Source organism: Carcharodon carcharias, chromosome 7 (assembly GCF_017639515.1).
Source record: "Carcharodon carcharias isolate sCarCar2 chromosome 7, sCarCar2.pri, whole genome shotgun sequence".
Taxonomy (NCBI): domain Eukaryota; kingdom Metazoa; phylum Chordata; class Chondrichthyes; order Lamniformes; family Lamnidae; genus Carcharodon; species Carcharodon carcharias.
The window spans coordinates 5,794,635-5,821,861 of record NC_054473.1 but is presented as its reverse complement, the minus strand read 5'-3'; the positions used below and the strand labels follow the sequence as shown (position 1 = coordinate 5,821,861).

Here is a 27,227-nt window from a genome sequence, read left to right as displayed (position 1 = left end):
TTTCATCCTTAACTAACAATGTCACCCCAGCTCCTCCTTTTCTTTTTTGCCTGTCTGTCCTAAATATTGAGCACCCTGGGCTATTCAGTTCCCAGCCTTGGTTACCTGCAGCTATGTCTCTGTAATCGCAAACATATCATACCTGTTTACATCTATTTGCACTGTTAATTCACCTACCTTATTGTGAATGCTCCACGCATTCAGATACAATGCCTTTAGTCTTGTCTTTTTAACATTTATTTCTACTTTGGCCCTATTTGCTGCTGGCCCTTGTTTCCTCTGCCTTCCACTTTTGCTTTCGACTTTCCTGTCTTTCATTTGTATCTTTGTTTCTCCGTCTTGTGCCTCCCCGCTCATATTCCCATTCCCCTGCCGTTCTAGTTTAAACCCTCCCCCATAGTACTAGCGAATACCCCTGCGAGGATATTGGTCCCGGTGCTGCTGGGGTGCAACCCGTCCAGCTTGTACAGGTCCCACCTTCCCCAGAATTGGTCTTGATACCTCAGGAATCTAAATCCCACCCCCCCTCCAGCCTCACATTGGTCTAATCTATTCTCCTATTCTTGATCTCACTAGCATGTGGCACATGTGCTCACCTCCCCACCTGTGACTAGTTTCGACACTGAAGCAGAATCTTAGTAATTAAATGACTCACAGAGAATGATACAGCACAGGAGGTCATTTGGTCCATCAATGCCATGCCAGCTCCCTAAAAGAGCTCTTTCCCCATAATAGTGCAAATTTGTCATTCCCGATAAAATCGAAGGTATTAAGGACAAATCTTCATGACACTTGCCATCAGAGAGAACAGGGAGCTTATATTTACCTGAAACCACAGACTTCTCGTGCTCAGCAGTTTGTTCCACAGAATGTTGAGAGCCAACCTGTGACGCTGAATAAGTAACAAAGATAATGATCGTGAGAAAGAAAATGCTGAAAACACAGGTCAGGTTCATCACTCTATGTAAGGAAATATTGTATTTTTTTTACAAAACCACATGAAATGCTTTTACACAGCCACAGTCCAAACACACAGGTAATTAGCAGAAACCACATGTTGGCGACTGCCACTCAGCACAGAGTGGGGAGCTTGTCTCAGTTAACAGCCAAGGTACTTTGGATATTGCAAAAGGAACTTTACTCTGTATCAAACCCCATGTTGTACCTGTCCTGGGAGTGGTTGATGGGGACAGTGTAGAGGGAGCTTTACTCTGTATCTAACCTCATGCTGTACCTGTCCTGGCAGTGTTAGATAGGGATGGTGTAGAGGGAGCTTTACTCTGTATTTAACCCCGTGCTGTACCTGTCCTGGGAGTGTTAGATAGGGATGGTGTAGAGGGAGCTTTACTCTGTATTTAACCCCGTGCTGTACCTGTCCTGGGAGTGTTTGTTGGGGACAGTGTAGAGGGAGCTTTACTCTGTATCTAACCCCGTGCTGTACCTGTCCTGGGAGTGTTTGATGGGGACGGTGTAGAGGGGGCTTTACTCTGTATCTAACCCCGTGCTGTACCTGTCCTGGGAGTGTTTGATGGGGACAGTGTAGAGGGAGCTTTACTCTGTATTTAACCCCGTGCTGTACCTGTCCTGGGAGTGTTTGATGGGGACAGTGTAGAGGGAGCTTTACTCGCTATCTAACCCCGTGCTGTACCTGTCCTGGGAGTGTTTGATGGGGACAGTGTAGAGGGAGCTTTACTCTGTATCTAACCCCGTGCTGTACCTGTCCTGGGAGTGTTTGATGGGGACAGTGTAGAGGGAGCTTTACTCTGTATCTAACCCCGTGCTGTACCTGTCCTGGGAGTGTTTGATGGGGACAGTGTAGAGGGAGTTTTACTCTGTATCTAACCCCGTGCTGTACCTGTCCTGGGAGTGTTTGATGGGGACAGTGTAGAGGAAGCTTTACTCTGTTTCTAACCCCATGCTGTACCTGTCCTGGGAGTGTTTGATGGGGACAGTGTGCAGGGAAGCTTTACTCTGTATCTAACCCCGTGCTGTACCTGTCCTGGGAGTGTTTGATGGGGACAGTGTAGAGGGAGCTTTACTCTGTATCTAACCCCGTGCTGTACCTGTCCTGGGAGTGTTTGATGGGGACAGTGTAGAGGGAGCTTTACTCTGTATCTAACCCCGTGCTGTACCTGTCCTGGGAGTGTTTGATGGGGACAGTGTAGAGGGAGTTTTACTCTGTATCTAACCCCGTGCTGTATCTGTCCTGGGAGTGTTTGATGGGGACAGTGTAGAGGGAGATTTACTCTGTATCTAACCCCGTGCTGTACCTGTCCTGGGAGTGTTTGATGGGGACAGTGTAGAGGGAGCTTTACTCTGTATCTAACCCCGTGCTGTTCCTGTCCTGGGAGTGTTTGATGGGGACAGTGTAGAGGGGGTTTTACTCTGTATCTAACCCCGTGCTGTACCTGTCCTGGGAGTGTTTGATGGGGACAGTGTAGAGGGAGCTTTACTCTGTATCTAACCCCGTGCTGTATCTGTCCTGGGAGTGTTTGATGGGGACAGTGCAGTGGGAGCTTAATAAAATAATTAATTACATTGGTTTGCAGAAGAAAAACCAAAACAGTTAAGTAAAGTACATTCACATTCTTACTTGAAATCTTCTGTGAGTTGTGTGTCTCAAGAGGCTTTAAGGAGACAGCCTGTGAGTTAGAGGCCTCGATTGAAGTTTCCTCCATGACTATTTATCTAAATAGAACGAACAAAGACTGAGATGCAGAATCATTCGATAACATAAACAAAAACCCATGCTGGCAGGGGAATATAACTAAAGGATAAGGCATCAGCTCCCCCGGTAGCTCAGTTTGGTGATCACACTGAGCAGTCTCCTACAGTGTGGTAATTAACTTCACAGACTCAACTAGAGTAGGTCAGTAACTGGGAATACTGTGGTGAGTAATGCATCTCCTGACTCCCCAAAGCCTGTCTACTATCTACAAGGCATGAGTCAGGAGTGTGATGGAATATTCACCATTTGCCTACAGCAGCTCCAACAATACTCAAGAGGCTCGACATCATCCACAACAAAGCAGCCTGCGTGGCACCCCAACCATCACCTTCAACATTCCCCCCACCCCCCACCCCCCCCCCCCCCGACTCCCACTCCACCACCGACACACTGGCAGCAGCGTGTACCATCCCCAGGTACAGGCAGCAACTCACCAGGGCTTCTTTAGCGGCATCACCCACACGAACAATCCCTAGCCTCCAGGGACATCAGGGGCCGCAAGCACATGGGAACACTGCCACCCGCAAGTTCCCCTCCAAGCCACGCACCATCTTGACTCGGTGGGATGCGAAACTGTGTTCCCAGAGCAATAACCTGGACCTCTACATTACTGGTCCAGCGACATCATGATCACTTTGCCACCACCTACCCCCTCAACGTGGTTTCATTTGCACCATTGGCGTGAGTACAACATACCTGGGGGTGGGCAGGGAAAGTTGCTCCAATTTAACGGGGCTGCAGTGCCGATGATCAGGGCAGTTTGTGTTTAGAGTTACTGCAAATATTAGTGGAAAAGTTATGGTAGAGGAAAGTTAAAGAGTGACGGCGCGCGGTATTAGCTCAGGGCAGAGTGAGAGATCTGCAGCCGCAAAGCTTGGACCAGGAGCTGAGCACGTGCCTCTCTTCCGGGTGGAAGAAGCGTCCTTGCCTGGTTACCATGGCCACCGTGGATTGTTTCGCTGCCTAGCAACACCAGGTACCCTCACGCCGGAAACCATTTTATTTTTACATATTTTACGCCTCGGCGTCTCGCTAGACTTATGACAAATCCCGTCCCTTACCGATACGAAATTAATTGCGCACAGGGAAAGAGTTCCCGCCCACCCGCGCGTGTCACGTGGCAAGTGTCACGTGGCCCTTGCGCCTCGGCGCCGAGCGCACTTGACGTCGGTGGACGACGCGTCGACGTGACGTAATATGGCGCGCGTGCGTGACGTCACCGCCGTTGCGTCACGGCTAGGGGGTGAGGTCAAAGGTCTGTATGGGCGTTTGGCTGTTTAACGGTTTTAAGCCCATTCGGTCAAAAAGATTTAAATTTTACTCGGGAAGGGAAATGAAATGAACGTTATTTTAATGCTCCTGAAATGTTGAATCTGGGAAGACGGCAGTGGAATTTTGAACTTGTTTATTTTCCCTCAGTTTAGGGGCCACTTGTGGGAAACTAGGCCTCAGGCCTCAAGCCCTCTCAGTTTATCATCCAGCCGGAGATGTGCTGCTGCCAGCCAGAGCTTCAGGCGCCTCTCAGCCAGGTGGTGGGCCTGGGGGAGGGGGAGTGCTGCTGACCATTCGTGTTGCCAACTATAAATCACATGACTCAGTCCCCCCTCCCCTACTCCCCCCTCCCCTACTCCCCCCTCCCCCCTCCCCTACTCCCCCCTCCCCCCTCCCCTACTCCCCCCTCCCCCCTCCCCTACTCCCCCCTCCCCCCTCCCCTACTCCCCCCTCCCCCCTCTCCTCCCCCCCTCCCCCCCTCTCCTCCCCCCCTCCCCTCCCCTACTCCCCCCTCCCCCCTCCCCTCCCCCCTCCCCTCCCCCCTCCCCTCCCCCCTCCCCTCCCCTACTCCCCCCTCCCCCCTCTCCTCCCCCTACCCACTCTCCTCCCCCCTCCCCGCTCTCCTCCCCCTCCCCCCTTCTCCTCCTCTCCCTCCCCCCCCTCCCCCCCCCTCCCCCCCCTCCCCCTTCCCCTCCCCCCCCTCCCCCTCCCCCTCCCCCCTCCCCCTCCCCCTCCCCCTCCCCCCCTCCCCCTCCCCCCCTCCCCCTCTCCCTCCCCCTCTCCCTCTCCTCCCCATCCCCCTCTCCTCCCCCCTCCCCTACTCCCCCCTCCCCCCTCCCCTACTCCCCCCTCCCTCCCTCTCCTCCCCCTCCCCCTCTCCTCCCCCCTCCCCTACTCCCCCCCTCCCCCCTCCCCTACTCCCCCCTCCCCCCCTCTCCTCCCCCTCCCCCCTCTCCTCCCCCTCCCCCCCTCTCCTCCCCCTCCCCCCTCCCCTCCCCCCTCCCCCCTCCCCTCCCCCCCTCCCCCCTCCCCTCCCCCCTCCCCTCCCCCCTCCCCTCCCCCCTCCCCCCTCCCCTCCCCTACTCCCCTCTCCCCCTCCTCCCCCTCCCCCCTCTCCTCCCCCTCCCCCTCCCCCCCTCCCCCTCCCCCTCCCCTCCCCCCCTCCCCCCCTCCCCTCCCCTACTCCCCTCTCCCCCTCCTCCCCCTCTCCCCTCCTCCCCCCCTCCTCCCCCTCCCCCCCTCCTCCCCCTCCCCCCTCTCCTCCCCCTCCCCCTCCCCCTCCCCCCCCCCCCCCCCTCCCCCCCCCCTCCCCCTCCCCCCCTCCCCCCCTCTCCTCCCCCTCCCCCCCCTCTCCTCCCCCTCCCCCCCTCTCCTCCCCTCCCCCCTCTCCTCCCCCTCCCCCCCTCCCCTCCCCCCTCTCCCCCTCTCCTCCCCCTCCCCCCCTCCCCCCTCCCCCCTCCCCCCCTCTCCTCCCCCCTCCCCCCCCCTCCCCCCCTCTCCTCCCCCCTCCCCCCCTCCCCCCCCTCTCCTCCCCCCCTCCCCCCTCCCCCCCCTCTCCTCCCCCTCCCCCCTCCCCCCCTCTCCTCCCCCTCCCCCCTCCCCCCCTCTCCTCCCCCTCCCCCCTCCCCCCCCTCTCCTCCCCCCTCCCCCCTCCCCCCCCTCTCCTCCCCCCTCCCCCCCTCCCCCCCCTCTCCTCCCCCCTCCCCCCCTCCCCCCCCTCTCCTCCCCCTCCCCCCCTCCCCCCCTCTCCTCCCCCCTCCCCCCTCCCCCCCCTCTCCTCCCCCCTCCCCCCCTCCCCCCCCTCTCCTCCCCCTCCCCCCTCCCCCCCCTCTCCTCCCCCCTCCCCCCCCTCTCCTCCCCCCCTCCCCCCCTCTCCTCCCCCCTCCCCCCCCCCTCTCCTCCCCCTCCCCCACCCTTGTGACGTCCTGCCTCCCTACACCGACTGGACAAGACGACCCGTTACCCAGTTGGATGATGTCTGACTGAAGGCCAAACGGCCTTTCGTTCTGCTATTTTCAATATTTTTTATATCTGCCAAAGAGGAATGTTCTGAGAAAATGGCTAAAAAAAAAATCACTTTTAACGTCCCAATGATTTTTCTCCAGGGTTGCACACGGCAGTCTCTTGGAGATTGATCTTCAATTCCTGGAGACCCCAAGCCAATCCTGGAGGGTTGACAACCTTAAGAGCATCAGTGGGAGGTCATTTAAAGCTACCAAAAGTTACAATTTATCTTAGTTGTGGAGTCACAGGATTATCATCCCTCTGTTGGCTGACTCAGACCGGCTCAAATCACTCAACTGAGACCCCCAGGCTCAGTCCCCCTTAGGCTGTCTTAGAATTATGGGACAAAAGGCATCCTTTAAAGAACACAGAATAAACAGCCAAAATAAGGGACAGTTGCTCACCCTGCATTCTCAGTGGAGTCAGAAAGTCATCTGGCTCAGGGCCCACTCCTGAGAGTGGCTGCAACTCCTAGTGTAGTACTGAGACAGAGCTGCACCTTGGAGGTGCTGTCTTTTGGATGATACCTTAAACTGAGGCCCTGCCTACACTCTTGGCTGTAGAAGTTCTCATGATGTTATTTAGAAGAAGAGCAGGGAAGTTCTCCCCAGTGTCTGGGCTGATATTTATCCCTGAATCAACATTGCAAAAACAGCAGATCTGGTCATTATCGCATTGCTGTTTGTGGGATCTTACTATATGCAAATTGTGCTGCATTTCCTATATTACAACAATCACTACATTTCAGTAAAGTACTTTATTGTCTGTAAAGTGCTTTGGAACATCTTTTGGTGGACATCCTTAAAGGGCTCGACAGGGTAGGTGGGGGAAAAGATGTTTCCCTTGGCTGTGCAGGGTGGGGGTGTCTAGAACCAGGAGACACAATCTCTCAGAATAAGAGCTAGGCCATTTAGGAATGAGATGAGAAGGAATTTCTTGACTCAGAAGGTGGCAAACCTTTGAAATTCTTCAACCCAAAGGGCTGTGGAGGCTCAGACATAGAGTATGTTCAAGGTCGATAGATTTTTAGGTATTAAATATATCGAGGGAAAAGGAATAATGCAGGAAAATGGCGTTGAGGTAGATCAGTCATGAGCTAGTTGATGGGGGAAGCAGGCTTGAGGGACTGAATGGCCTACTCCTCCTATTTCCAATGTTCCTATGATTGTGAAAGGTGCTATAAAAACACAGCTCCTTCTTTTCCAATTAGGTACCCAGGCCCCATTTTGTACGGGTAGCAACAAAAGCAAACTTCAAATATTAAACTGAGAAATACAACAATGATTTGCATTGAAATAGCACCTTTAATGTAGTAGGAACATTCCAAATACTTCACCTGAGTGTAAATCAGACAATCTTTGGCATCAAGCCACAAAAGGAGATATTAGGGCAGGCAGCCAAAAGCTTGGAAAAAGAAAGAATACAAGTCAGGCATTTATGTAGTGCCTTTCACCACCTAATGGCATCACAAAGCATTTTAAAACCAATTGAGTACTTGCTGAAGTGTAGTTAATGCTGAAATGTAGGTTTTAAGGATTCTTCTAAAAGAAGAGAGATGGAGAGGTTTGTTGAGGAATTCTAGAGCCTGGGGCTTGCCCACCAGATCCCACAAATGGCAGCGAGATAAACATTTAGTGGATGTGGCTTTTTCAGCACTGGTGTTTGAGGGATGAATGTTGGTCACAAAAGTTTCCTGATGTTTGGCATCTGCCCAAACTAGACCCTCAGTCTATTCAAATGGCACCTCCAGCAATGCTGGACCCACTCAGAACCACACAATGTAGCAGAGCTCATAGCCAGTTTGCACACCGCAAGATCCCCCAAAAGCAATAAGAGTCACACCTGCACCTGAATGGTTTGAATATCTCAGTTCTGGAACAGCATGTAAACATGTTAGTGAATAAGTAGCATTTTTAGAAAAGACACTTGATTACTTCCTCTGATTTCTGCTGATCTTCAACACTTGCCTTTAGCAAAAGGGACAGAGCTGCCAGTCCGAGGACAAATTTCCCTCAGAAACAGTAATTAATGTCTAATTAATGTCAGGATACAGCCATCTACCGCAACAGGGATGGCATAGTGATTGTTACTGAAGTAATCCTGAGGCTTGATCTAATGATCCAGAGATATCAGTTCAAATTCCACCACAGCAGCTGCTGGGAATTTAAATTCAATTAATTAAGTAAATCTGGAACAAAGAGCTAGTATGAGTGATGGTGATCATGACTGATATAAACCCCTATCTGGTTCATTGGCATCCTTTAGAATTTAATAAATAGGAGTAGACCATTTGGCTCCTAAAGCCTTCTCCATCATTCAATACAATCATGGTTGACCTTCTGCCTCAACTCCACTTTCCTGCCCACTCTCTTGATTCTCTGTGGTACGCCTAGATTTTGAAATCTAATTTGTGTCAGTCTTCACAATAGGAAACACAAAATATTTGTTCAGGGAAGGAAATCTGTCATCCTTACCTGGACTGACACCAGACCCACAGCAACGTGGTTGACTCTTAACTGCTTTCTGAAATGGCCCAGCAAGCAACTCGGTTGTATCAAAATCTGTAATCAGTGATTCAAGAAGGCAGCTCACCACCACTTCGGGGCAATGAGGATGGATAATAAATGCTGTCCGGTAATGCCCACATGCCATTATGGAACAATAAAATGAAATATTCTGATCCATCTTAAACAATCTCTGTGTAAGCAGCAGGTTTCCTTTAGCAATTTATGTCTCATAGGAAAGGGTTTCCAAAATGCAAATACCTTTCTCTTTATAATGTCCATTGTGCACAATGTGATAAAAGACAAATCCACTTTCAAAGGGTAGAAGAGAGCTACCAGAATGATGAAGGGGATCGAAGAATTGGATTAGAAGGAGAGATTATCTAAATTGTGCATGTTCATGGAAAAGTGAAGGTTATGTAGTGATACAATAACTGATTTTTGGACTCTAAAGGGACTGGATAATGTCAACTACAATCAACTCTCACCTTGTCCAGGATAGGATATGGCCTCAATTTAAAGAAGGGGAAATTCTAAACTAATTTGGGAAAATGATATTTCAGTGAGAGTGTCAATAATCTATGGAACAGGGTCTCCATGGAGATAGTGAGAGCAGTTAGCATTCATTCAAATACAAATTGCATAGTTTTTCAAAAAATAATATTTTAGAATATTATTGATATATGATGTGTGTAGGGAACATCGAGGAATGGGTCACTTTGGATTTAGAGTTGCTGAAGCTCTCCACAAATGTAGAGTTCTTCATCAGGCTGCACTTGCCCTGGGAGTGTGTGATGGGGACAGTGTAGAGGGAGCTTTACTCTGTATCTAACCCCGTGCTGTACCTGTCCTGGGAGTGTTTGATGGGGACAGTGTAGAGGGAGCTTTACTCTGTATCTAACCCCGTGCTGTACCTGTCCTAGGAGTGTTTGATGGGGACAGTGTAGAGGGAGCTTTACTCTGTATCTAACTCCGTGCTGTACCTGTCCTGGGAGTGTTTGATGGGGACAGTGTAGAGGGAGCTTTGCTCTGTATCTAACCCCGTGCTGTACCTGTCCTGGGAGTGTTTGATGGGGACAGTGTAGAGGGAGCTTTACTCTGTATCTAACTCCGTGCTGTACCTGTCCTGGGAGTGTTTGATGTGGACAGTGTAGAGGGAGCTTTACTCTGTATCTAACCCTGTACTGCACCTGTCCTGGGAGTGTTTGATGGGGACAGTGTAGAGGGAGCTTTACTCTGTATCTAACCCTGTACTGCACCTGTCCTGGGAGTGTTTGATGGGGACAGTGTAGAGGGAGCTTTACTCTGTATCTAACCCCGTGCTGTACCTGTCCTGGGAGTGTTTGATGGGGACAGTGTAGAGGGAGCTTTACTCTGTATCTAACCCTGTGCTGCACCTGTCCTGGGGAGTGTTTGATGTGGACTATGCTGACGGAGCTTTACTCTATATCTAACCCCTCAACTTCATGAGAATGATACTGAGGTATTTTTTTAATAATGTCAGTATCTTCAACGTTAAAAGAAATAGTATAAAAGCAACATCTAACAAAACATTTTTTCAGGTGTCCTTTAATTTTGTTTCTAATATTTCAGTTCACCTGTTGAAGCCGTTCAGATAAGCTTAAATGGAGAATACAGTAACCTATAAATCTTCATCCAGACGAGGCCGCCAGCCTTACCTACCACCGCAAGAGGCAAAAAGACGGCGTCTGGAACGCTATCGTTTGAGGAGACTGCGGATGGTTGATATTGGTGGAGAGACTGAAAGCTGGCACCAGCTGAAATTGGAATTGGGCTTTGAGAAAGATGCTTCTTTCGCTAAATTCCTCTTGGATTATTACAGGTCATATACTTACACATATGTTGTTTTGATATCATCTACTATATGCTTCACCTCAATCATTGTGAAAGTGTTTATGAAACCAACTCCATAAAAGTAAAAGTCACCAAATAATGAAATGAGGCAATTTAAAAAAAAAATAAATAAACTCGTCTTTTTCCTCATCCCTATAGATCCCATAGTGTCTCCAAGATGTTACATTCAGATCCAAAAACAAAGAAAGAAATTGTTCACCACAAAGGTTAGTGAATACAAATATATATATTGATTCCACGCGCCCTGTCCTACATGATGTTGAAACCCTCCCTGCTTTAGACTCTCTTTTTTTCACTTGTTCACTGGCTAGGCCAGCATTTATTACCCATTTTTAATTGCCCTTGAGAAGGTGGTGGTGAGCTGCCTTCTTGAACCGCTGCAGTCCATGTGGTGTAGGTACACCCACAGTGCTGTTAGAAAGGGAGTTCCAGGATTTTGACCCAGCGACAGTGAAGAAACAATGATATATTTCTAAGTCAGGATGGAGTGACTTGGAGGGGAACTTCCAGGTGGTGGTGTTCCCGTGTGTCTGCTGCCCTTGTCCTTCTAGATGATAGAAATTACAGGTTTGGAAGGTGCTGTCGAAGGAGGATTGGCGAGTTGCTGCAGTGCATCATGAGAACGTACACACTGCTGCTACTGTGTTGGTGTTAAGAGATGGAATGTTTAAGGTGGTGGATGGGGTGCAATCAAGCATCTGCTTTGTTCTACGTGGTGTTGAGTTTCTTGTGTGTTGTGGGAGCTGCACTCATCCAGGCAAGTGGAGCATATTCCATCACGCTCCTGACTTGTGCCTTGTTAATGCTGAAAGTCTTGTTACTGATTCCCAAAAGGGAGCAAAGAGTCTTTTCCTTTTTCACCTCATCAAAATCACTTGTTTTAAAAGCTTCTAGTAAATCTCTTCTCACCCTTCTCTACTTCTGTGGAAATAATCCCAATACCTCAAGTCACTTCTCACAATAATGGAAACTGTGGAAGTTCTGCATCTGCTTTATTCTGTTTTTAAATGTGTTTTGTGTAGCAACCATGGATGTTTAAATGAACAGTGATGTGCACAGTCCCTCTGTGATTGCATTGTGATGATGTGAACTGAATTGACAGCAGTTTTATTTCATCATTGTAATATAGTGAAGAGGAAACAGGAAGAGGAAGCTAGCAAAAGTTAAGATAGAAAGGAAAATTGATACCTGACAAGCAAATCGAACTTAAGGAGGATGAATTAACCTGTGGATTCTTGAAAAAAAGACTCGGCAGAGGCACTAATACCCATACATCAAAATTCAATAGAAAAAAGAATAGTACCAGAGGGCTGGCGATGAGCAAATGTAATTCCTGTCTTCAGAGAGAGAGAGAGAGATAGAACCAATGCACAAATCTAGAAAGCAGTTTACTAAAGTTAATGGTCAGAAAGATACCAGAATCTTTGCTGAAAGATCAGTTAATAAAACATCCAGAGACAGAGAGCATAAAAAATATCATCAGCATGGATTTCAAAAAAGAAATTCATGTTTAACTAACATTCTGATTTTTTAAAGGAATAACAGAAATATTAGATAGGGGTAATGCAATGTATGTGGTATACATGATTTCCAGAAGGCCTTTGAAAAGGTCCCATATAAGAGACTTGTTGCAAAGTTCAGTGCATGTAGAGTCAGGGAACTGGTAACAGAATGGTTAGGAAGGATGTGAAGGTATTAGAGAGGATGCAGAAAAGATTCAAGTGAATGGTTCCAGGGATAAGGGGCTTTAGTTAGGGGGATAAGTTGGAGACACTAGGGCTGTTCTCTTAAGAGAAGATTGAGAGGAGATTATTGATAGGGGTGTTCAAGATCATGAGGGGTCTGGACAGAATAGATAGGATGAAACTATTCTCATTGGTGGAAGGATCAAAAACTGAAAGGCACGGATTTAAGTTGATTGGCAAAAGAACCAGAGGTGGATGACCTTCTTATGTGCTGTAACCATTCTATGATTTATCATTGATGGAGACCACAAAACTATCAGATTGTAGCACAAATCCAGCTGGTTCATTGATCCTGGGAGAGAAACCTGTCACTCTAATCAAGACTGGGTCCATAATAAACTCCAGTCCAGCAGCAATGTAAAGGTAAAGAACTTAAGTGGTGTAGACCAAAGGGATCTGGAAATACAGATATATGAATCACTAAAAATAGCAACACAATGCAAAGTGCAAATGTTGGGTAAAACTCCAAGAAGTATGACTAATGGGAAACAAAGCAGCAGTTAGTGGGTTGTGGTGGGGGAGGTGGGGGGTGGGGGTGGATTCAACTTCATGGAAAATTATGAAAAAACTGAAAAGAAAGGAGAGCTCAGGAGAGGCTATTAAAGTCTCCAGAACACAAAATAGGACAGAGTGTTTGGAAAGGGCTAGGAATCTAACTTCAAGCACATCAGATAAAGGGATGACAATGAGAAAGGGGATGGGAAATACAGGACTGAAGGTGTTGTATCTGAATGCACGCAGTATATGAAATAAGGTAAATGAGCTTGTGGCGCAGATTGAAATTAGCAGGTATGATGTGGTGGGCATCACGGAGACATGGCTGCAAGGGGATCAGGACCGGCAGCTAAATATCCAAGGATATACATCCTATCGAAAAGATAGGCAGGTTGGCAGAGGGGCTGGGGTTGCTTTGTTAGTAAGAAATTAAGTTAAATCGATAGCAAGAAATGACGTGGGGTCAGATGATGTAGAATCTGTGTGGGTAGAGTTGAGGAACCGCAAAGGTAAAAAAACCATAATGTGAGTTATGTACAGGCCTCCGAACAGTAGACAGGATGTGGGACACAAGATACACCAGGAGATAGAAAAGGTGTGTAAGAAAGGCAAGGTTACAGTGATCATGGGGCATTTCAATATGCAGGTAGACTGGGAAAATCAGGCTGGTAGTGGATCCCAAGAAAAGGAATTTGTGGAATGTCTACGAGATGGCTTTTTGGAGCAGCTTGTGGTGGAGTCCACTAGGGAACAGGCAATTCTAGATTTAGTGATGTGTAATGAGGCAGATTTGATAGGGGAGCTTAAGGTGAAGGAACCCTTAGGAGGAAGTGACCATAATATGATAGAATTTACCCTGTAATTTGAGAAGGAAAAGCTGGAATCAGATGTAACGGTATTACAGTTGAATAAAGGCAACTACAGAGGCATGAGGGAGGAGCTGGCCAGAATTGACTAGGAGATGACCCTAGCAGGAAAGACAGTGGAACAGCAATGGCAGGAGTTTCTGGGAGTAATTTGGGAGACACAGCAAAAATCCATCCCTAGGAAGAAGAAGCATACTAAAGGGAGGACGAGGCAACCATGGCTGACAAGGGAAGTCAGGGACAGCATAAAAGCTAAAGAGAAAGCATACAATGCAGCGAAGAGCAGTGGGAAACCAGGGGATTGGGAAGCCTACAAAGACCAACAGAGGACAACTAAAAAAGAAATAAGGAGGGAGAAGATTAAATATGAGGGTAAACTAGCCAGTAATATAAAAGAAGTTTGCAAGAGTTTTTTTTTAGATATATAAAGGGTAAGAGAGGGGCAAAAGTGGACATTGGGTTGCTGGAAAATGATGCTGGAGAAGTAGTAGTGGGGAACAAGGAAACGGCGGAAGAACTGAATAGGTACTTTGCATCAGTCTTCACGGTGGAAGACACGACTAACATCCCCAAAGTTCAAGAGAGTCGGGGGACAGAGGTGAGCATGGTGGCCATTACCAAGGAGAAGGTGCTAGGAAAACTGAAAGGTCTGAAGGTGGATAAATCACCTGGACCAGATGGACTACACCCCAGAGTTCTGAAGGGAATAGTGGAGGCGTTAGTGGTGATCTTTCAGGAATCACTGGAGTCAGGGAGAATCCCAGAGGACTGGAAAATCGCTAATGTAACCCCCCTGTTTAAGAAGGGAGTGAGGCAAAAGATGGGAAATTACAGGCCCATTAGCCTGCCTCGGTCGTTGGTAAGATTTTAGAGTCCGTTATTAAGGATGAGATTTCAGAATACTTGGAAGTGCATGGTAAAGTAGGGCAAAGTCAGTATGGTTTCAACAAGGGGAGGTCATGCCTGACACATCTGTTAGAATTCTTTGAGGAGGTAACGAGTGGGTTAGACAAAGGAAAGCCAATGGATGTTATCTACTTGGACTTCCAGAAGGCCTTTGACAAGGTGCCGCACAGGAGGCTGCTCAGTAAGATAAGAGCCCATGGTGTTAGAGGCAAGATACTAGCATGGATAGAAGATTGGCTGTCTGGCAGGAGGCAGAGAGTGGGGATAAGGGAGTCCTTCTCAGGATGGCGGCCGGTGACTAGTGGAGTTCTGCAGGGGTCAGTGTTGGGACCACAACTTTTCATTTTATACATTAATGATCTAGATGAAGGAACTGAGGGCCTCCTGGCTAAGTTTGCAGATGATACAAAGATAGGTGGAGGGACAGGTAGTATTGAGGAGGCAGGGAGGCTGCAGAAGGATTTGGACAGGTTAGGAGAATGGACAAAGAAGTGGCAGATGAAATACAATGTGGGGAAGTGTGAGGTCATGCACTTTGGTAGGAAGAATAGAGGCATAGACTATTTTCTAAATGGAGAGAGAATTCAGAAGTCTGGAGTGCAAAGGGACTTGGGAGTCCTAGTCCAGGATTCTCTTAAGGTTAACTTGCAGGTTGAGTCGGTACTTAGGAAGGCAAATGCAATGTTGGCATTTATTTCGAGAGGACTAGAATATAAAAGCAGGGATGTGCTGCTGAGGCTTTATAAGGCTCTGGTCAGACCACATTTAGAATATTGTGAGCAATTTTGGGCCCCGTATCTCAGGAAGGATGTTCTGGCCCTGGAGAGAGTCCAGAGGAGTTCACGAGAATGATCCTAGGAATGAAAGGCTTAACATATGGGGAATGTTTGAGGACTCTGGGTCTCTACTTGATGGAGTTTAGAAGGATGAGGGGGAATCTGATTGAAACTTACAGATTACTGAAAGGCCTGGATAGAGTGGATGTGGGGAAGATGTTTCCATTAGTAGGAGAGACTAGGACCCGAGGGCACAGCCTCAGAGTAAAGGGAAGACCTTTTAGAACAGAGATGAGGAGAAACTTCTTTAGCCAGAGAGTGGTGAATCTATGGAATTCATTGCCACAGAAGGCTGTGGAGGCCAAGTCATTGAGTGTATTTAAGACCAAGATAGATAGGTTCTTGATTGGTAAGGGGATCAAAGGTTATGGGGAGAAGGCGGGAGAAAGGGGTTGAGAAACTTATCAGCCATGATTGAATGATGGAGCAGACTCGATGGGCTGAATGGCCTAATTTCTGCTCCTATGTCTTATGGTCTTATGGTTCCTTTCAATGCATGACTCACAGGAGCTATTTGATTAGATGAATAAAACACAAAAGAAGGAATGTTAAATTTATATACAATTTTGATTGGACAACGTGAGGAGAACTGTGTGCAGCTCTGATCTTCACACTACAAGAAGGATATTGAATATTAGAGAAAGTGCAGGAAAAATTTACATAGATGTTGCCAAAATTAGGAGAATGCAAGTGTAAGAAAAGTTTGAGCAGGACAGGTCTTTGCTCTGGATAAGGGAAACCTAAGAGGGGATTTGATAGAGAGTAAGCATTGAGAGTACTATAGGAGACAGTAGGCACTTAGTGTATTCAGGAGACAATAGGCATTGAGAGTACTATAGGAGATAGTGGGCACTGAGAATACTATAGGAGACAATAGGCATTGAGAGTACTATAGGAGATAGTGGGCACTGAGAATACTATAGGAGACAATAGGCATTGAGAGTATTATAGGAGACAGTGGACATTGAGAGTACTATAGGAGACACTGGACACTGAGAATACTATAGGAGACAATAGGCATTGAGAGTACTATAGGAGACAGTGGGCACTGGGAATACTATAGGAGACAATAAGCATTGAGAGTACTATAGGAGACAGTGGGCACTGAGAATACTATAGGAGACAATAAGCATTGAGAGTACTATAGGAGACAGTGGGCACTGAGAATACTATAGGAGACGGTAGGCACTGAGTGTATTCAGGAGACAATAGGCATTGAGAGTATTATAGGAGACAGTGGACATTGAGAGTACTATAGGAGACAGTGGGCACTGAGAATACTATAGGAGACAATAGGCATTGAGAGTACTATAGGAGACAGTGGGCACTGAGAATACTGTACGAGACAGTGGGCACTGAGAATATTTTAGGAGACAGTGGGCAGTGAGTGTATTCAGGAGACAATAGGCATTGAGAGTACTATAGGAGACAGTGGGCACTGAGAATACTATAGGAGACAATAGGCATTGAGAGTACTATAGAAGACAGTAGGCAGAGTGTACTATAGGAGACAGTGGGCACTGAGAATACTATAGGAGACAATAGGCATTGAGAGTACTATAGGAGACAGTGGGCACTGAGAATACTATAGGAGACGGTGGGCACAGAATATTTTAGGAGACAGTGGGCACTGAGTGTATTCAGGAGACAATAGGCATTGAGAATACTATAGGAGACAGTGGACATTGAGAGTACTATAGGAGACAGTGGGCACTGAGAATACTATAGGAGACAATAGGCATTGAGAGTACTATAGAAGACAGTAGGCAGAGTGTACTATAGGAAACAGTGGGCACTGAGTATACTTTAGGAGACAGTAGGCACTGAGTGTATTCAGGAGACAATAGGCATTGAGAGTACTATAGGAGACAGTGGACATTGAGAGTACTATAGGAGACAGTGGGCACTGAGTGTATTCAGGAGACAATAGGCATTGAGAGTACTATAGGAGACAGTGGGCATTGAGAGTACTATAGGAGACAATAGGCATTGAGAGTACTATAGGAGACAGTGGGCACTGAGAATACTATAGGAGACAGTAGGCACTGAGTGTATTCAGGAGACAATAGGCATTGAGAGTACTATAGGAGACAGTGGGCATTGAGAGTACTATAGGAGACAGTAGGCATTGAGAGTACTATAGGAGACAGTAGGCACTGAGTGTACTATAGAAGACAGTAGGCATTGAGAGTACTATAGGAGACCGTAGGCACTGAGTGGATATTAGGAGACAGTAGGCGTTGATTGTACTAAGGAGACAGTGGGCACTGAGCGTACTTTGGGAGACAGTAGGCACTGAAAATACTATAGGAGACAGTAGGCACTGAGTGCACTATAGGAGACAGTAGGCACTGAGTGCACTATAGGAGACAGTAGGCACTGAGTGTACTATAGGAGACAGTAGGCACTGAGTGTACTATAGGAGACAGTAGGCATTGAGAGTACTATAGGAGACAGTAGGCACTGAGTGTACTATAGAAGACAGTAGGCATTGAGAGTACTATAGGAGAACGTAGGCACTGAGTGGATATTAGGAGACAGTGGGCATTGAGAGTACTATAGGAGACAATAGGCATTGAGAGTACTATAGGAGACAGTGGGCACTGAGAATACTATAGGAGACAGTAGGCACTGAGTGTATTCAGGAGACAATAGGCATTGAGAGTACTATAGGAGACAGTGGGCATTGAGAGTACTATAGGAGACAGTAGGCATTGAGAGTACTATAGGAGACAGTAGGCACTGAGTGTACTATAGAAGACAGTAGGCATTGAGAGTACTATAGGAGACCGTAGGCACTGAGTGGATATTAGGAGACAGTAGGCGTTGATTGTACTAAGGAGACAGTGGGCACTGAGCGTACTTTGGGAGACAGTAGGCACTGAAAATACTATAGGAGACAGTAGGCACTGAGTACACTATCGGAGACAGTAGGCACTGAGTGTACTATAGGAGACAGTAGGCATTGAGAGTACTAAGGATTCAGTAAACATTGAGAGTACTGTAGGAGACAGTAGGCACTGAGCGTATTATTGGAGATGGTAGGCACTGAGTGTACTATAGGAGACAGTAGGCAGTGAGTGTACTATAGGAAACGGTAGACACTGAGTGTACTATATGAGACGGAAGGCACTGAGAGTACTATCGGAGACAAGAGACATTAATCGTACTATAGGGAACGGTGGGCATTGTGAATATTGTTGAGGACAGGAGGCACTGTGGGTACCAAAGGGATCAGTAGACCCCATGAACCAAATACTCTGGATGCTGGAAATCTGAAATAAGAACAAAAAAATCTGGAGAAGCTCAGCACATCAGACAGAATCTGTGGAGAGAAACAGAGTTAACTCTTCAGGATGATGACTTTGGATTTCTCTCCACAGGTTCTGCCTGACCTGCTGAGTTTCTGCAGCATTTTCTGTTCTTATTCGAGTCGACCCTATGAATATTGTCGAGGACAGAAAGCCCTGTACGTTGTACGACTTGCAATAAATTATCTGCACAACAATAAGCACTGTTTAGTTGAATGGATTGTTTAAACAGATTTGTGTATACATTCTGTCTGTATATATATGTGTGGGAAGCAAACGATTGTTTTAAAGCGAAACAGAGTCCATCTGACTCTTATTCAGAGTTAAAGAGAAGTAGAAACACGATGAATTTTATACTGTTTAAGACAGGGTGGACCTTGCTGAACAGTATAAAATCCATCACATTTCGACTTCTCTTTAGCTCTGAAGAAGTATCATACGGACTTGAACCGTTAACTCCGTTTCTCTCTCCACAGATGCTGTCAGACCTGCTGAGCTTTTGCAGCATTTTCTGCTTTTATTTCAGATTTCCAGTTCCCGCAGAATTTGGCTTTTATGATTGTTTTATCTTGCTAGGGAAAGATGAAAGCAATAATGCAACATGTACATCCTCCTCGGAAAATCAAAATGAACAGCGTATCCGATCTTCACTGATTATGACATTTCCCCACAGAACTACTTCACAACCACTGTCAACTGCTAGGTATGTTTCTCTGTAAATTGCACCAGATGTCAATACTGTAAACATGCTGGATAATGATAATGTATGCAGTACTGGCAAAAGCTTTCTTTTGATATTTGTTCATGGGATGTGGGTGTCACTGGATAGGCCAACATTTATTGCTCATTAATTACCCTTGAGAAGGTGGTGGTGAGCTGCCTTCTTGAACCGCTGCAGTCCATATGGTGTAGGTACACCCACATTGCTGTTAGGAAGGGAGTTCCAGGATTTTGACCAGCGACAGTGAAGGAACGGCGATATATTTCCAAGTCAGGATGGTGTGTGACTTGGAGGGGAACTTCCAGGTGGTGGTGTTCCCATGTACCTGCTGCCCTTGTCCTTCTAGGTGGCAGAGGTCGTGGGTTTGGAAGCTCCTGTCAGAGGAGTCTTGGTGAGTTGCTGTAGTACATCTTGTAGATGGTACACACACTGCTGCTACTGTGCATCGATGGTGGAGGGAGTGAATGTTTATTAGGGTGCCAATCAAGTGGGCTGCTTTGTTGTGGATGGTGTTGAACTTCTTGAGTGTTGTTGGAGCTGCACTCATGCAGACAAGTGGAGCGTATTCCATCACACTCCTGACTTGTGCTTTGAAGTTGGTGGACAGGCTTTGGGGAGTCAGGAGGTGAGTTACTCTCTGCAGAATTCCCAGCCTTTGATCTGCTTTTGTAGCTGCAGTATTTATATGGCTGGTCCAGTTCAGTTTCTGGCAGTGGTAACCCCAGGATGTTGATAGTGGGGGATTCAGCGATGGTAATGCATTGAATTACAAGGGGAGATAGTTAGATTCTCTCTTTTTGGAAATGATTATTGTCTGGCACTTGTATGGCCTGAATATTACTAGCCTTATTAGCCTAATCCTGCATATGGACACTGACTGCTTCAGTATCTAAGGAGTCTCAAATGGTGCTGAACATTGTGCAACCATCAGTGAACGTCCCCACTTCTGACCTTATGAAAGAGGGAAGGTCATTCATGAAACAGCTGAAGATGGTTGGACCTAAGCCACTACCCTGAGGAACTCCTGCAGTGATGTCTCGGGACTGAGACGATTGACCTCCAACAGCGACAACCATCTCCCTTTGTACTAGGTATGCCTTCAACCCATGAAGAGTTTTCTCCCGATTCCCATTGACTCTAGTTTTGCTCTTTGAGACCACCCTCAGTCAAATGCTTCCTTGATGTCAAGGGCAGTCATTCTCACCTCACCTCTTGAGTTCAGCTCTTTTGTCCATGTTTAGACCAAGGTTGTAACGAGGTCAGGAGCTGAGTGAATCTGGCGGAACCCAAACTGAGCACCAATGAGCAAGTTATTGCTGAGTACGTGCCACTTGATAGCACTGTCAATGATACTTTCCATCACTTTGCCAATGATCAAGAGTAGACTGATGGGGCGGTAACTGGCAAGGTTGGATTTGTCCTGCTTTTTGAGCTCAGGGCATATGTGGGCGGTGATTGTTGGAACATGATTTTTGCTGCATAAAGGCTAATTTGGATCATGAGGATCAGGCCTGTGCATCATCTCATTAATAAGATTTTCATTCCAGTATGAATGGGTGAGACCATGGAGGGATGAGAATTTCAAAAATGAAACATTGCCAGACCAGGAGCAATGTAAGCCAGTGAACACAGGTGATAGGTCAACAGGATTTGGTGTGAATTTAGATGGCATGTTATTACAGTGCTAGAGTCAAACCTAATATTGTTGAGATTGAAGTTCCTTGCATACTTCAGTGTACTACAAAGCATATTTGTTATTCCAGTTTATCCAGTGTTGATAGTGACATGGACACAGATCACGATAAAGGGAGTTTGGAGTTTGTGGAAGATCCTGTAGATGTGACTGAATATCTTCTTCCAGGCAAGTAGGTATATTTATATTCAGTAATTTTCTGTCCCTTTCATTCATTGGATGTGAGCATCACTGAAAGGCCAGCATTTATTGCCCATCTCTATTGCAGGCTCACAGGAACATGTAATCCATATCTGTTAACATCTGTAGTAAACAATGGAAATGCTCAGCAGGTTAGTCATAGTCAGCATCTGTGGAGAAAAACACAATTAATGTTTCAGGTCAATGATCATTCATCTGAATTGTTCAAATCATTGCCTGAAACGCCAACTGTGTTTTTCTTTCTGCAGATGTTGCTTGGTCTGCTGGGTATCTCCAGTGTTTTCTGTTTTTATTTCTGATTTTCAGCATTCACATTATTTTACTTTTGTAAACGTCTAAATTCCTTTTCTAAATGGGCTTATGCTTTCCTGGGGCACCAGTTTACAAACACAAGGCAGCCTCCAATATCTGTCCCCTGCCCACCCTCCCACTGTCTCTCCCCCCACACCCAATGGGCATTCTTTCTTTCTGAGCCCCGACAGTGAGGGTCAATCTTAGAGAGCATAACAACTGAGTATTGTCTTGTCCTCACCTGATGTTCAACTACATACACTTTTCAGCATTGAGAAGCAGATAGCAACCAGGAGATTTTTAAAATCTCCCTCCTGCCCCGTGCCCTCATAGCCTGGAGCACTGACATCAAACACTGCCCCTTATATGTTTGAGGACTATGAATTAATTGCCTGATATATTTACCTACTAATGAGGTGCCAGGTTTAACCTGGTCTTACCCTTTAAGGCCACTGGTTCAAATATTGTTCAGGTTGTCTAACCTTTTCATGTGAGGGGGCACATTTCAATTCTTTTTCACTCAAGGAGGTGATGAACAAATTTCAGAAAGCTTTTGGCACAACGTTAAACATGATTTTTTAAAAAAATGGTTGGAGTATGAAGCAAAGAAATGACTTGCTGAGCAAAAAGAAACAATGTCACAGCAATAAATTGATAATTTTTAAAAATGAGTAAAAAATAAAGATGATCATTAGAGTAAGCGTGTGTGTCTGGCTAAGTCCCAGTCTCAGGGTGCTCACTGCAAGACTGCATGAATGAGAGAGAGCGGGAAGGAGGGTGTATCTGACACTCGCTCACTCACACTCTCACTCACTCACATACACACACATTCACTCAATCACTCACTCTTTCTCTCTCACTCACACACTCAAACACACATGCACACACTCATACTCACTCACTCACATTCTCTCTCTCTCACAGTTTCTCACAATCACTCTCACTCACATTTATTCTCTCACACCCTCACTCTCTCTTGCACACTCACTCTCACACTTACATTCACTCACTCTCACACACACGCTCTGCTTCTCTCTAATCACTCTCTCTCACACACTCACTCTCTCACACACACTCTCTCACACTCACTCACTCTCTCTCACACACACACACTCACTGTCTCTCTTTCTCACACATGCACACACGCCTGCCGGGCCCGGGAAGTTTGAAGATTGAAACTCTTAGGAGAGGTTTTGAATGGTAGTGAAAGTATGAAGGCTCTTCCGCCCCACTTTGTCTAACAGTCCAGCTGTCCCGATCCCACTGTTGCTGCTATCTTGATGCCTGTAGTCCTTTAGGGGACCTTGCCTTTCCCCCTCTCCCCTTGGCAGGCAGTCTCTCTGTTCCACCCCCACCCCCAACCAGCAGCAGGCAGTCTATCTCTGTCTACACTGTGCCCCCCAAACCCCAACGGCAGGCAGTCACTCTCCCCAAACCGCACCCCCCCCCGCCCCCCCCCACAAGTGACCCTATCAGCAGCAAATGTGGGAGAGAAACAGTATGTGTTTGGAGGAGCAGCTCCTTGCCGAAGCTTTCACTTCACTTATCTGTATTTTGAAGACAATCTGTGGGCCAGAGAGAGAGAGCAAGAGGATGGCAGGTTGAATCATAGTTCCACAGAATATATGTTGGGCAGCCCTGCTATAAATAAGTCCCTAGCTCCCACCCTCATGAACAGATCAGGTTATCAAGGTCAAAGAAACCAGCAGAAAATGAATGGTTTTCTTTTTTTTTAACCATAAACCTTTGGCACCTTGAAATGTGAGGCATAAGCTACTACAGACTTGTGCTGGAGGCAAGATTTTGATATGTGTTGTGAGAAAAAGAGACATGATGTCAAAGTTTTTTATCATGTACTCATCAGGACTCATAAGAATACCAATTGTAAAGGGAAGAACAATTTATACTGCATGAGAAGAGAGTGCTGACAGTTGGCAAGTGGACACTGTAGGTAGAGGCGTTGCCATGGAGAATGCCCCAGGGAGCAGTTAACTGCCAACCTTATTTTAAAATTCAAACCAGGCAAGTCAACTCTGATTGGTTACGGCATTGCCATGGGTCAACTTTGATTGGTCAGGGCAAAGCCATGGGGAATGAACCCAGAATGGCTGTCCCCCAAGCTTTTGTTTAGTTGAAAAAAATGCAATGCGTGGGCATGCTCCTTCTGTCTGTGTGTGAATATATGTAGCTTCTAGCACGCATAAATGAGCCACATTGTGAGCCCAACTGATCCTAAATTGGTTGTCAGTGTAATTCTTAGCAAAATCAGGATTGTGATTGTGTCCAGTAATTTGCCTGTTGCGAACAGCCGGATTGAGCCCATTAAGGTATGTAAGGAAATTGAAATACCTTTGTCGGTTTCCATGTGAAACACCTTTTCAGTGAAGTGACACCTGACCCCCTACTCCTTGTATATTTCCAATATATAGATGATATGTTTGCTACATTTGAATCTGCAGCTGCATGTAAGAATTTCCTTAATGGGCTCTATCCTGAATTCAAATTTAACTTTGAAATGGAGCAGTCAAATGAGCTCCCTTTCCTTAATGTGCTGGTTGAGAAATCTGCAAATACGTTCTCTACTACTGTCTACCACAAGCCTACCTTAACTGGCCAGTGTGTGCATTGGGACTCCTATAGTTCCATATGCTATAAGATTGGCCTTATCAGCAACCTCGTAAATAAGGCCCAAGCCATTGACTCATCGTGCAAGTTTGATGCTGAAATAGGGTGCGTCAAAGCCATTCTGCAAGATAATGGCTAACCTGATTAATTCACTGTTCATGTATATCACACAAATTCATGAATGGGCCTAAGGGTGCCACTTTTGGTCCTGAAATGTACCCAGTTTACTTCAGGTTACCCTGGAAGGGTAAGGTGTCTGAAAAATTTGAGCAACAGGTAAAGCTAGCCATTTCACGCTGCTACTATGCAGTAGCAACATGAGTGATATTCTTCACTAATAGGATGTTGCCATCAAGTGAAAAGACATTCTGCCTATCATACAAATGAGTAATGTGGTATATGAATTTCAGTGTCGGTGTGATGCCAGGTATGTAGGCCGTATGTCCCAACAACCGGCAGATTGTATCAAACAGCACATTCCTTCGGCTGTTCACAACAGGCAAAGTACTGACTGTACCCAACCAGCCCGCGCTTGCAAAGCTCAGAACATTGTGTCCAACATTAGATTGTCATTCTGTGATTGGATAGCACTTGCTGAACAACCCTGATTGTGCTAAGAATTACAGTCGGGCTGGCAGTGGCTCACTTGCATATGCTAGAAGCTAAATATGTTCAAACACAGGGCCCAGTCCTATGTAAACAGAAAGAACATGTCCATGCATTGTGCCTTTTCCAAATAAACAAAAGCTTGGGGCACAGCTATTCCCTGGCTCCTTCCCCATAGACATGCCTTAACCAATCCGAGTCTACCTGCCTGTTTTGAATTTATACAAAACTTTGGCTGTTAACTGTTCCCTGGTGCATTCTCCATGGCAGCGTCTCCACTAATCAGAGTCCGCTTGCCAATCATCAGCACTCTTTTCTCATGCAATTTTTAAAAATTCATTCATGGGATGTGGGCGTCGCTGGATAGACCAGCATTTGTTGCCCATCCCTAATTGCTCTTGAGAAGGTGGTGGTGAGCCGCTTTCTTGAACCGCTGCAGTCCATGTGGTGTAGGTACACCCACAGTGCTGTTAAGGAGGGAGTTCTAGGATCTTGACCTAGCGACAGTGAAGGAATGGCGATATATTTCCAAGTCAAGATGGTGTGTGGCTTGGAGGGGAACTTCTAGGTGGTGACATTTTCATGTGCCTGCTGCCCTTGTCCTTCTAGGTGATAGTGGTCGTCAGTTTGGAAGGTGCTGGCTAAAGAGCCTTGGTGAGTTCCTGAAATGCATCTTGTAGATGGTACACGCTGCTGCCACTGTACGTAGGTGGTGGAGGGAGTGAATGTTTATGGGTAAGGTGCCAATCAAGTGGGCTGCTTTGACATGGATAGTATCAAGCTTCTTGAGTGTTGTTGGAACTGTACTCACCCAGGCAAGCAGAGAGCCTTCCATCACATTGCTGACTTGTGCCTTGTAGATGGTGGACAGGCTTTGGGGAGTCAGGAGGTGAGTTACTCATTGCAGGATTCCTAGCCTCTGACCTGTGCTTGGAGCCACAATATCTATATGGCTAGTCCAGTTCAGTTTCTGGTCAATAGTAACCCCCAGGATGTTGATAGTGGGGGATTCAGTGATGGTAACATCATTGAATGTCAAAGGGCAATGGTTAGATTCTCTCTTTTTAGAGATGGTCAATGCCTGGTACTTGTGTGTCATGAATATTACTTGCCACTTGTCAGCCCAAGCCTGGATATTGTCCAGGTCTTGCTGCATTTGGATATGGACTGCTTCAGGATCTGGGGAGTTGTGAATGGTGCTGAACATTGTGCAGTCATCAGTGAATATCCCCACTTCTGACCTTATGATGGAAGGAAGGTCATTGTACAAATTGTTGTTTGCTTTACAGTTGGTATTCTTGTGTATCTTTCTTGCTGAGTGCAAGATGAAAATCTTCAACAACATGTCTCTTTTTTCAGCAATAATAAAGTTCTGTACAACCAAACTTTGAAATGTAAACTATCAGAAATCCTGTGGCATTGCTCATGTTGAGTCTGAGATTTTTTATGGAATGCCCTGCACTACAGAACATCTTAAGTCACAGCTGAGATGATGCATTTGCCAAAGACATAAAATCTAACTGCTGTTAATTGAAAACCGACTGAGGTCAGAGTTCAGTTGCTGTTGAGAGCTTAAAGTCACAACTCTTGGTTTTCTTTAAAATGTAAATTGGTAAATTGCACAGAATGTACAGCATTGAAAAAAGCCCATTTAGTTTATGCTGGTGTTAATGCTCCACATAGGCCTCCCCCGACTCCTCTACATCAAACCTGACCTGCATACCCTTCTATCCCTTTCTCCATCATGTGGTTATCTAGCTTTCCCTTAAAGGTATCTATTCTATTCACTTCTGTCACTCCATCTGCTAGTGGGTTTCGCATTTTCACCTATCTCTAGGGCCAGGATTTTACATTCGTTGGGTGGACTTGGTGGGAGCAGACAGGGGCCGTGATCACCACCCACGATCGGCTCCGCACCGCCATTTTACATGGGCAGGCCAATTAAGGCCAACCCAGCATAACACACAACAGAGTCATCAGTGAGAAGGGGCGGGCAGGGCTGGGATCCCATTGTCCGCCGGGTCCAATGGCAACCAGGCGGCCGATTCAAAAGCGGCAGCGGCAGTCATGTGAAGGCTGCCAGTGACTCGGAGGAACCTCGGTCTGGAGCACCTCAGTGCTGAACACGGCAAGCAGGAGGGCAGGTGCCCCGCGTTTTTCCGACGAGTGTCTTGATGCCCTCCTGGAGGAGGTGGCAGCACGCAGAGATATACTTGTCCCCAGGAACGAGAGGAGGAGGCCCCCCCCCCGACCTCAGCAAAAACGCCTGGGAGGAGGTGGCATCCAGGGTGAGTTCCCATGATGTGGTGAGGCGCATATGGGTGCAGTGGCGTAAGCAGTTCAATGATCTCCTGCTATCAGGAAGGGCGATTACCGAGCTGACACGGGTCACTTAGCACAGCAGTTAGGAGCACCCACCCCGGACCTCAGATTCTTAGAGTGTGAGTGGAAATTATCAATGAGGCAACTTCTGGACAAGGGGGTGAGCCCTGGCTGCTTGGAATGAGTGCCTTGCAGCTCCAGGGTCACGAAACAGTTGAGCCCTGTG

The 27,227-nt window shown here is 46.7% G+C and overlaps 2 protein-coding genes across 5 annotated transcripts in view; one reads left to right on the top strand and one right to left on the bottom strand.

Moving 5' to 3' along the window:
• cfap100 (cilia and flagella associated protein 100) overlaps window positions 1–3,810 on the bottom strand; it is a 48,172-nt gene extending 44,362 nt beyond the window's left edge. The window contains exons 1-3 of one of the 2 annotated variants that reach the window (XM_041191971.1): window positions 3,163–3,810; window positions 2,594–2,688; window positions 827–892 (exon numbers count right to left, since the gene is read on the bottom strand). In XM_041191971.1, coding sequence (XP_041047905.1) covers window positions 827–892; window positions 2,594–2,678 — 151 coding nt within the window. In that variant the 5' untranslated portion in view covers window positions 2,679–2,688; window positions 3,163–3,810. The remainder of the gene's footprint in view (window positions 1–826; window positions 893–2,593; window positions 2,689–3,162) is intronic. The other variant, XM_041191970.1, reaches the window with a different exon arrangement.
• A 128-nt stretch (window positions 3,811–3,938) lies between these two features.
• Window positions 3,939–27,227, top strand: part of LOC121280414 — a 41,313-nt gene continuing 18,024 nt past the window's right edge. For 2 of the 3 annotated variants that reach the window (XM_041192383.1, XM_041192380.1), the window contains exons 1-5: window positions 3,939–3,983; window positions 10,102–10,351; window positions 10,522–10,589; window positions 19,119–19,245; window positions 21,027–21,128. In XM_041192383.1, the coding sequence (XP_041048317.1) occupies window positions 10,134–10,351; window positions 10,522–10,589; window positions 19,119–19,245; window positions 21,027–21,128 (515 nt within the window). In that variant the 5' untranslated portion in view covers window positions 3,939–3,983; window positions 10,102–10,133. Of the gene's footprint in view, window positions 3,984–4,237; window positions 4,258–10,101; window positions 10,352–10,521; window positions 10,590–19,118; window positions 19,246–21,026; window positions 21,129–27,227 lie in introns of those variants that run through there. The other variant, XM_041192381.1, reaches the window with a different exon arrangement.